The 10,945-nt window shown below is 52.0% G+C and overlaps 1 protein-coding gene across 5 annotated transcripts in view; it reads right to left on the bottom strand.

The window, feature by feature from the left end:
- Positions 1-466: 466 nt before the first annotated feature.
- The window catches only part of EPHB2 (EPH receptor B2), a 187,563-nt gene continuing 177,084 nt past the window's right edge, over positions 467-10,945 (bottom strand). For 3 of the 5 annotated variants that reach the window (XM_086715992.1, XM_086715990.1, XM_086715993.1), the window contains exons 10-16: positions 7,851-7,991; positions 7,059-7,306; positions 5,879-6,094; positions 4,843-4,992; positions 3,684-3,877; positions 2,798-2,953; positions 467-2,288 (exon numbers count right to left, since the gene is read on the bottom strand). In XM_086715992.1, the coding sequence (XP_086572118.1) occupies positions 2,180-2,288; positions 2,798-2,953; positions 3,684-3,877; positions 4,843-4,992; positions 5,879-6,094; positions 7,059-7,306; positions 7,851-7,991 (1,214 nt within the window). In that variant the 3' untranslated portion in view covers positions 467-2,179. The remainder of the gene's footprint in view (positions 2,289-2,797; positions 2,954-3,683; positions 3,878-4,842; positions 4,993-5,878; positions 6,095-7,058; positions 7,307-7,850; positions 7,992-10,945) is intronic. The other 2 variants (XM_086715991.1, XM_086715994.1) reach the window with 1 other exon arrangement.

The raw sequence follows: 10,945 nt of genomic DNA, 5'->3' as shown, positions 1-10,945 counted from the left end.
TTCTGATTACATGTAAATAGGAGCCCAACTGCACAGAGATTGGTGTTGACCAGGATAAGGGGATCTTACCTGTGGCTTTGACGGGGGACGCGTGGCTACTCCAGGACCCTCGCACTACCACTATCACAGCTTACCTGACACCCGGACCCCCTTCCTTTGGCCCAGGAGAACCGAGTGCACCCCTGTCAACCTCCTGCTCCCGATGCCTCCCGGAGCGGCTCATCCTGATTTGCAGGGCATTGAACGTGAATTCCGAGCCACTTCCAACTTGCTTCTTCTGTTGCCCGTGCTTTTGACAAGCCCGAGCCGCAAAGGCCACGTGGACCTTTGGTGTCCTCCATGTGTTTTCTCAGCCCTGGGCCTTCTAGAACCCCGGGGAAGGAAGCATCCCTTAAAAGAGCACCATGGGTCACTTGACATGCCCCAGGGTGCCAGAGTCTCTCTTGGAACTTACAGAGAACAGGGGTCATTTTATAACTAAAGTGTTTATTTCCATTCAGTTCACTAACCGATTGTTCTGCTCAAGTGCCTGCATTTGCTCACAGGAGGGAGTTTGTAGCCAGACCTCGTGGCTGATGGTTTTCCCACGGCCAAGACCTTCAGACCTGGGTGAAGGTCTGGGCTGGGGGTGGGGGGAGGGGCTGGGAGAGAAACCATACGCTTTCCCCCCAGTGGAGGGAAGGAGCGCCTGCACACATCTCTGAGGGTGACACTCTGGAGGGCTGGGATATCACAGTGAATGATCTGGGGCCCAGTCTAGGCTCCCAGAGGCGAAACTGGGTTCTGGCCATCCGAGGGCACTCAGGAACCTCGAAGGGGCCTATTTGTCTAGAAAGTACTGGACAGACTGGGGCAGAGGGCGGGTGGAGAAGTGGGCAAAGTCGTGTGATTCTGCAGCCCTAGGGCTCACTTCTTTCTCAATCTGGTGCTTTCAAAAACAGTCCTGGGTGGGGTGCCCCTCCACCTTGGCCCCTCATCCTCCCAAATCTCACTTGGTCTCTGAACGGCCCAGATGGCCCCGTGGCAGTTGGCTTTGGTGAGGCCTGGCAGCAGGGGGGACCTCTCTGCAGGGGGAGGAGGGAATAGTGTCAATGAAAACCATATAAAAAATCCAGAAATGTGCATATAAAATCTCGCCCTTGGTGTATTGCCTAAGTCAGTAAGCAGAAAGCACCTTCTTCTTGGAGAAGGATCAAGTCCTCAAAAGGTAGGAAATGTCAAAGTGTCACTTCATTGTCATTAAAAAAAAAAAAAAAAAAAACAACCCAACAAACAAACCCCCCAAACCAAATCCACCCCTGACCAAAATACCCCCGAGTCCACGAATTGCTGTAAACAAACCCAAATGCAGGAGCAATCCTTCTCAGTGGCAGTCGTCACTGCAGCATCGGGCCTGCAGGCAGGGCTATGCATCCTCAGGAAGGTTGACCTTGCCGGTGTCCCCGTGGTTTCCCCGACCGAGGAAGACAACAGCCCCCTTTCGGCCCCATGAGCCGACAGGAGAAACAAGTCTTTTTCATTGGAGTTTCTAAAATATTCTCCAAAGACAGAAAAATTCTTCTGTTTGCCCAGTGGCGGCGGGAGCGGAGTTTCCCCGAGTGGTTCTCGTGGCGGCTGTCCGCCCGCCTGCCCCGTCTGCCTGCCGTGTGGTTGCTGAGTGAGGCCTGGAAGAACAGCCCAGGGACAGGAGAGAAGGGTGGCCCCTGTCTCCCCCTTCACATTGGTTTTCCTGAAAGTGTTTCTTGGCTCTGGCCAGGTCGCCTTCCCAGAGGGAGTTGGAGAGAAACTGCTTTTGGTCTCCAATTGGGACAAATCGCGTGGATCTCCCAAGCCCTTTTTTTTTTTTTTTTTTTCTTTTCTTTTCTTTTCTTTTTTTTCCCTAAGAACAATGATCACTTTCCTTATGAGAATCCTCTTTAAAAAATATTCCTTGTATTTCCCGCCCCCTCCCTGGATCTATTTTCTTTTGTCCCCGTTCCCTTTTTTCCATCATCTGAGTTGCACATATTCTTGGTGACGTCTCGTGGCTGGGGCGCTGCTCGGTTCTTCCTGCTGCCCGTGGCCTCCTGGCAGGTGGCTGACCCTGCGGTGGACGTGGACGGAGAACCAGGGGGCTGGCGTGTGGGGCGGAGTGGGGGGGGGGGGGCTGGAGGAAGAGGTGAGCCGAGGCGGATGAATGTCAAACCTCCACAGACTGGATCTGGTTCATCTGTGCCCGCATCACCTGGATACTGTTCAGGATTTTTTTCTGGTGGCCAGCCAAGGTGACCCCAACCCGGAGAATGTCCCTTTAGGAGAGAAGCATGTGCGTTAGGAAATGTGGGGATGGAGGGGACTTTGGGCCAGGTAGAGAGCTGTCTGGGCTTCTCCAGGGGTGTCCTGCTGAAGAGAGCAAGGGAGGGGGGTGAGTGGGTGGATGTCTGGAGCAGGAGTGATGGGCTGGGGGGTGGAAGGAGCGTGTGACTGGGAGTCAGGACACTCAGGGGGCACTGGTCTCCCCTGCTACGGGGAGGGAGGAGGGAACTTGCACTTATGAAGCGCCCGCTCACTTTATATCCCTTTGATCGTCCTACCAATCTCCCGTTTACAGAAGAAAACTGGGGCTGAGGGAGGTTCTGATTGGCCCATGGTCACAGGCAGACCTGGGTGGTGTTCTGAATATGACCCCAAGCTGGCCATCTTGTCCCACACATCCCTACTGGACACTGTCTGTCCCTCACCCTCCAGAGCCCCCTACTTAGTGGGATGGGTGGGGAGGGGTATTGATGATGGTGGGTGGAGGCAGCCGGGCACTTACTCCATCATCATCTGCGACACGACGTCGAAGGAGGTGAAGCCGGCGTTGGCGAAGCTCTCCTTGTACTGCCCCATCTTGATGGCTTCCAGCCACTCATCCACGGTGTTAAAGCTGGTGTAGTCGGGGATCGTGCGGTCCAGCAGCGGCAGGTTGATTCTGGGGGTGGCGTGGGCAACAGAGATGGTCAGGGCATGAGCTGGGAGGGGGGGCGGGGGTAAGCATGGGCGTGGGCACACCCGTGGGCTGCGTACCTGCCCCTGTGTATCCATCTGCGTGAACAAAGGTGAATGAATGTATACGTATGCGAGTATTTCTGTGTGAGAGTGGATGTGAATTTGCACCTATGTAAATGAGCACACGTATATGTGTGGCCATGTGAGAGTGAGTGTGTGTGCAGGACTCCACGCTGAGGCCACCTGGAAAACCCAGGGAAGCCTCTGTGGGGACCCCTGGAAGGCTGGACCACCACGGTGAGGAGGGAGATGCTTCTCCAAGCCTCCTATTTGCAGGAGGAAGGAGTCTAAGTGTGCAGGACTAAGTGTGGCGGGACTAAGTGTGCTACTATTCCGTATTTCCTCCATCCTTCTCCACGCTGGAGAATTTTAATAAATATTTAATAAATATTAAAAAAAAAAAAGTGCTTCCTTTACCACCTTTACCGCTTCCTTCTCCTTTTCTGTGTCCTGGGCTTCTCCACACCCCCAAGGCAGGGCAAATGCCCAGTGAACATTAGTGCTGGCCTTCCCTGACCCCAAGCTGCAGTGTAGATCATCTGCCCGCGGCAGGTGGAGCTTGAGGGAGTGGCGATTTGGAGACAGGAAGGGCTGGCTGGGGATGGGGTGGAGATATACTGGGAGGAGGGAGTGGGGCCAGACCAGAGCCGTACCCGGAGGAGAGGGGTGCCATGGCTTTGAGGCTGTTGGGGTTTCGGATCATCTTGTCCAGCGTGTTGACGATCTGGCCAAACTTAGGCCGGTGGTTTCGGTCCTTCTGCCAGCAGTCTAGCATGAGCTGATGTAGGGCGCTTGGGCAGTCCATGGGTGGCGGCAGCCGATAGTCCTGCTCTATGGCATTGATTACCTGGAAACAACACAGGGGCAGCGTTGGTGGGGTGGGTGGGGTAAGAGCATCTGCCTCTAACCTGTCCTGTCTTTCCACCCCCCACTCTGTATTGCAGGAAAGACCTATTTGGTTGCCATGGCAACTGCTTTCACCTCCTGGATACAGCCCCAAGGACGGGCCTCACCTGAGTTCCCACCGCCTATGGCCTCAGTCTGACCTGCAACCTGGGTGCCTACCCCCTCTCTCCAATCTGTCCTGCCACTAGGCCCAGAATCACTTTCCCTAGCTGGACCGTGAGTCACCCTCCATGCTCAAGAAGCTTCTTCAAGTCCTTCCCGTTTTGTGTTGTTGCAGATCAGAATTTGCTGGCTTGATTTTCAAACACCCCATTTTTGAACCTTATCAACCTTTCTGATCATCTTTCCTCTCTACCGATCCCCAATATGATCCCTCAGTTCCCACCTCGGGGCCTTTGCACGGGTTAACGTTCCCATTTGAAGTCCTCATGTCTCCCAAGTCCTACTACTGTGAGCATCCCACCTGTCCTGTGAAGACTTCCTGATTTTGTTCATGCTGCCCTTGCCTCAACACCTACAGGACTTGACACCTGCCTTCTCCCATTTAACAGCTGATCATAAAGTTCCTGACGACAACATCTTGTTCCTGGAATAAGCGTCCTGTCCCCCAGTTATGTGGAAAACACCTGAGATAGTCTCACTCAGGGCTGACCACAAAGTGAAGGCATCTTGAAGATTTGCTGAATTGTGGATGTGTAGGCCTTTCCTGTTCTTGACCTCTGGAGAGTCCAGGGTCCTGTGTAGACATCTGAATCAGCCACCATTGGGCTGGGAGCTGCCTTGGCCTGGTATCTCAGAGACCTTGCTCCCATTCCCTGGGAGCTCAGAAAAAGGCCAGGAATTCTGGATCTTCCCCTCCCATCTGGCTGGCCACAGAGGCTCTGCCCAGCCCCCTTGGATACTCACATCCTGGTTGGTCATGTCCCAGTAGGGCCGTTCCCCGTAGGACATCACCTCCCACATGACGATACCATAGCTCCACACGTCACTGGCTGAGGTGAACTTCCGGTACTGGATGGCTTCTGGGGCCGTCCAGCGGATGGGGATCTTCCCACCCTGGGGAACACAATGAGGAAAGTTAATGGGTGAGAGGCTGATCCATGTGGTCTCTGCTCTCAATATTCCTCACCCTATGCCCTGTGCGTACCAGTCACACGAAGCCCCTCATTCTTTCTCAAACTCACCATGCTACTTTAGGCCTTGAGAATTTGCACATGCTGTTCCCTCTGCATGAAATGCCTTTCCTCACTCTGCTGTCTGAAAACCCCTTCTTATCCTTTAAGTATCTCTGAAAGTCTCTCCCTAAGTCCCAAGTGCCAAGGAGTTGCTCACTCTTTTTAATCCTCCAACTGGGTCCTCGATCTCTGTCAGGGAGGCACTTGTCATACAGAGCAGTACTGAAATCATTTGCCTGTGTGCTTGCCTCTTCTTATGCTATAGATTCTGGGTTCTTCGGGCAGGGGCTTCGTCTTGCTCCTTTCTGTTTAAAACTCTTCAGCAGGGGACAGTCCTGAGTTTAGGCATTCCAGGTCTCCAAAATCAGCCCTGCCTGCCTCTCCAGTCTCACTGCCCACCACCTCCCCTCTTAGGGTCTGTGTTCCAGTCACAGCTTGGCTTGAGAACATGGCATCTGACAAACTTTTACTGGCCCTTCAGCTTTCAGCTCACATCTCACCCCCTCTTAGCAAGCCTTCCTGGGCCTCCCAAGACTGGTGTCCTGACTTAGAGCTCTGTTACCCCATGTTTCTCTGCACATCTGTGTCCCCTGCCAGCCTGTGAGCTCCAAGCGGGCAGAAACTGTGATTTATGCCTCTATGTCTCTTGGGTCCGGCACACTGCTTGGCATGAGCAGGTGTCAGTGAAAAGGTATTGTAGGGAGAGATGGACACCTATGTCCTCTTTCCTGGCACCATGACCCCGCTGTTCTCTGCCTCCATCTTACCAGTGCGCTGGTGTAGGTGGGGTCTGAGGTATCATCCTCCAGAAAGCGGGAGAGCCCAAAGTCAGACACCTTGCAGACCAGGTTGCTGTTGACGAGGATGTTGCGGGCGGCCAGGTCGCGGTGGACGTAGTTCATGTCTGCCAGGTACTTCATGCCAGCCGCGATGCCCCGGAGCATGCCCACCAGCTGGATGACTGTGAACTGCCCATCGTTTTGCTTTGGGAGAAGTGGAGAAAACACAGTGAATGGGAGGGCATCAATCAGAGCTCTGGATCATCGGCACAACAGGAAACCAGAGCAGGACCCTGCTACCCTGGCCTCATGCTCCCTGTGGGAAGAATTCAGATGCTTGGGGGTCTTAGAGAGGCCCACGAGAGGCCAATTTCACGGTGGGGGAAAGAACATGGGCTTTGGAGTAGACGCAGCTGGTTTGACTCTGGCTCTGCCCTTTGCTGGCCGTGCAACCTTGGACAAGTGACCTAACCTCTTGAGTCTGTTTCTTCATCTGTGTATTAAATGGGGATAAATGATATCCACCTCCCAGGGCTGTCTGAGTTAAATAAGAAGGCGCACAGAGGTATGTGCATGGCACATAGGAGGTGCTTAAAAACGTTTGTTAAATGGCAACTAGTCTAGCAGCACGTTTCTATGCTTTTTGTCTAGCTGGTTAACTGTGATCTCCTGGGGGGTCTGAAAACTCTCCTCTCTTGGCCTTGTGCTCTGGACTCCTCCCACTAGCCCATATGGCTTTGGAGAAATCCAAAATCTGGTGAAAATCCTGGACTAGGGTTCAAGAGACCTGGTTCCAGTCCTGGCTCTCACCCTGACCCCCTAGGTAATCCTGGGCAAACCGTACCCATCTTTGAACCTCACTTTTCTCTCCTGCATAATGAGAAGGTTGGCTAAAAGCATAGATGATAACGGATTTCAGGCTGCGTGCTGACTTTGACGGACTGGTTGTGGTTTCCTAGATTGAAAGGATTCTGAGACTGCTACCTGGTTCGGGGGACAGAGTCCTGGGGTCATTAGCAATGTCTGCCACTGGTAAGAGGATGGAAAGAGGCAGCATACGAGCCCCTCCTGACACAGGTTTTCCCCAAGACCCCGTCAGGCTCTGACAACGTCCACCACTCCTTTTCCTCCCCACCCATGGGCCCCTGGAACTCTTGGCCTTCCCTACCCGGAGGAAGGAGTCCAGGGAGCCATTCTCCATGAACTCAGTGATGATCATCACAGGCGTGCTCTTGGTGACAACACCCTCCAGGTGGATGACGTTGGGGTGGTCGAACTGGCCCATGATGGAGGCCTCGCTCAGGAAGTCCCGGCGCTGCTTCTCAGTATAGCCTGACTTGAGCGTCTTGATGGCCACAAAGATCTCTCTCTTGCCTGGCAGTTTTAGGTGGCCACTGCATACCTCACCAAACTCCCCTGGGACACACACACCAAGAAAGGCAGGATGTCACTTGCCAGCTGGAAATGTCACCTTCCCACTCCCTGTAACCTCTATTCCTGGGTCCTGAATGAACTTTTTCTCCCCAGTGGTCAGCTCATCCTCTTGACAAAGAACCCCTTTGTAGAATGTGGGGGCCCCTAAGGTCTCAGTAAAGTCTCCACAGCTGCCCCATGGTATTTGGCTGGGTATGGGGTGAGGCTGTAGGGGAACCTGGGGGGATGGAGAGAGGGACAGGAAGGACACAGCACTAGACCGAGTCCAGAGAATTGGGTTCTAGACCTAGCTCAATCTCTGACATGACATGCAAGCTCCTTCCCAGCCCTGTGCCTCAGTTTCCTCATCTATCGATGAGGTAGTTTTCCTGGATGACCCTTGAGGGCTTTTCCACCTTGGCTATTCTGAACCTTCAGGCCTTGGAGGGTCCTCTGAGGCTCCTACCCCACATGCTCCCCTCTGCCCCCAGAGTACTCCCCCCTCATGGCTGAGGCCATGGTACCTGGGAGAGCACCCACCACCTACCTGCTCCAATCACCTGCTCAATTTTGACACAGGAGATGTCAATTTCCTTGGCAAACTCCCGCACTGCCTCATTGGGGTCCTCATAGGTGAAAGGGTCGATGTAGATCTTCATGCCTGGGGTCACTGGGGGACAAGACCAGGCTTGGTCACATGCACAGAATCAAGATGCGGACAAATGGAAAGGCTACAGTTAGTCCCTCTGTAGAGGGAAATACACTCCCATATGGCCCCATAGGAACTGGGCAACCCTTTGCAGGTTACTTGACCTCTCTGAGTCTTGGTGAGCAGATGGGCACTGAGCTGAGTAGAAGGGTGAGGAGAACAGAGAGCTCGGCAGAGAGAGCAAATAGGTTCTAGCTCTTGTTCCAACTCTAATTGATTAGTAATGTCTTCCCGAAGGAGCTAAAAGACTGTCAGGGTTGTTTAGCAATGTCTACTATGGGTGTGGGCATAAAAGGATAGATAGGTTTGTCACTCTTGTGTTAGAGAATCAGGGGGTGCAAAGAAAAGGAAGAGGAAGTCAAGAATGAAGAGAGAGATTTGGAAGATATAGAGAAAGAGGAGGCAGGAGTCCATGTTCTTGGGCAGCTGCTAAGGAGCCTTCCCTGTCTTTTAAGGCTTAATTTAAGCATCCTCTCCCTTCAGGGAACTTCCTGGCTGCCTCAGCTCTCCCAGGCAGGCCCCAGAGCCTGGAGGGGCTGCCTACTCACTAGGGTCGGAGGACCCATCACTCGGCCCACTTCCCAGGTCCCCCACTAGTTAGTCTTAAACCACGCCGGATCTCAAATTTCCTGGTGATCAGCATGTGGCTGGACATGGGGCATATTAATTTGATTCTTGATTTGGATGTACTTTTTTATTTGATGCAGAAATTAAGGATGTAACTTGGATATCAAAGACCTAATTCTGATCCTAGCACTGAGCCAACAAAACACTTGGAAGGAAGGGAAAGGTGATCAATCTCATATTCTCCCTCCCAGATAACTCGTCTTCTGCTGCCCAGGCCTCCCTCTGGCTTCCCCATCTCCCTGCCCACATTCTCCATTGCCCCAGGGGCAGCGACTTTGGAGGCAGCAACTCGAGGAGGAGGGAGCTGGAGTCCCTGGACCATAGTAAGGCTTGGCTGGTTGGTGAATGGGGGCATCAATGCTGCTCAGCTGTGTGACCTTGGACATGTTAGTTGATCACTCTGTTTCTGTTGCAGATATTCCAGGAATCTAAAATTGGAACCTCTAACACACAGGTTGGCAAACTGGCCCACTGACCGTTTTGTAAATAAAGTTTTATTGGAACATAGCTGCGTGCATTCCTTTGCCTGGCGCTGCTTTCAGCTACAGTGACCAAGTTGAGTAGTTAACAATAGAGACCCTATGGTATTTTTACTCTCTGGTCCATTACAGAAAAGTTTGCCAACTACGGTTCTAATACATTAGCTGTTTTTTGGATTATTTATGTAGGTGTTTGTCTAGCCCTTTAATTAACTAATTAACTTATTTATTTATTTAGATTTTATTTTTAAGTAATTTCCACACTCAACATGGGGCTCAAACTCACAACCCCGAGATCAAGAATTACATGTTTTACCAATTGAGCCAGCCAGGGCTCCCTGTCTAGCGCTTTAGGTGAAGCTTTCTTAATTTGGGTCTGTGAACCACTTGACAGACCCAGGATGAGTTTGGTGGGACAGGGGAGTCTGGTAACCTCCCAAATGGAATGCATGTATGCATGTATGCATGTATGTATTTATTTATTTATTTTAGAGAGAGAGCACAAGTGGGGAGGGGGGCAGAGACAGAGAGAAGGAAAGAGAGGAGAATCTTACTGGCTCCATGGCTCCATGCCCAGAGTGGGGCTCAACGTGGGGCTCGATCCCACAACTGTGAGATCATAACCTGAGCCAAAGTCAAGAGTGGGACGCTTAACCAACTGGGCTATCCAGGCACCCCTATTATTACCATTTTGAATTAGAAAAGTGACTCATACTCTTTATTTATAGTCTAAAAATTATGGAAATAAATATTGTGAAAGTTGAAGTTCTCCCCAAATCTATCCCCGAGTTTAGATTTTTCTGTTTTATAATTTTATATACACACGTGTATGCATATTTGTGTTTTTCTGGCCATAGGATCCAAAATTTTCAGCTGACTCAGAGGAGCCTGAGACCCCAAAAGAAATTAAGAACCACCACCTATAACTGTGGGAGCCTGGGTGGAGGGGGTGGGTGGGTGCATGGTCTTTCCTCGTTTTTCTCTCCCCTAGAATAATGCATAAAGTTCTACATGGAATATACACTCAGTGTCTATAGAGCTGAGCAGAATCCATGTGACAGAGATAAAAGACCCTTTGCGTCCAGCACTGGGCAGGCTCTTTATATGGATTATCTCATTTTCTGCACCCAACAACTCTTGGAGGAAAGGATCACTATTTTCATTTCATGCATGAGGGAACTGCAGCTCAGAGAGCCTAAGTAACCTACCGAAGGCCACACAGCTAGAAAATGGTATAGCCAGGACTTGAATCCAGGCCTGTCAGATTTGAGCCAAGGGCCACTACTCTTAATCATCATGCCCGTGGCCTCCCAGATGCAATCCAACCAGATCTGGTCCATGCCTTCTCCTCCTCCTGGACTGTTCAGCCATGACCCCTTCTCTGAGTCAGCCCTCCTCAGACTGGGGACATCAGCTCCTGGGAGATGCGCCCTTTCTTGCTCAAACTCTGAGCCTGGCCTGTGGTTCTTGGTGACTGACTTTCAACCTCCCTCCGACAGAACTGGGGGAAGCCCTTTCCGCCAGGCCAGCTGTGGAGGGAGGACAGGAATGGATCAGCTCAGGGAGCTAAGGAGAAGCAGAGCAGGAGCTCAAAGCTGACTTGGGCACTGTCAACCGATCACATGCCATCCCCAAGCCTTGGCCAGGAGTGTTGGTCAGGAGGGCTCTCTATTGCTTGCAGAACAAAGGCAAGTGCCTTCATCTGGCCTTCCAAACTCTCTGGGTTGGGCTCCAACTTCAGCTCCCTGATCCTCTACAGCAAAAAGGAAGTATTTACCCAGAGGTCCCACACACCTGATCATTTCTGTACTCTGTGCTTTTGTTCAT

This window comes from Puma concolor, chromosome C1 (genome assembly GCF_028749965.1).
Source record: "Puma concolor isolate L17-30 chromosome C1, mPumCon1.1.hap2, whole genome shotgun sequence".
NCBI lineage: Eukaryota > Metazoa > Chordata > Mammalia > Carnivora > Felidae > Puma > Puma concolor.
Note: the sequence above shows the minus strand (reverse complement) of the source record. Positions and strands in the feature narration are given on the sequence as shown.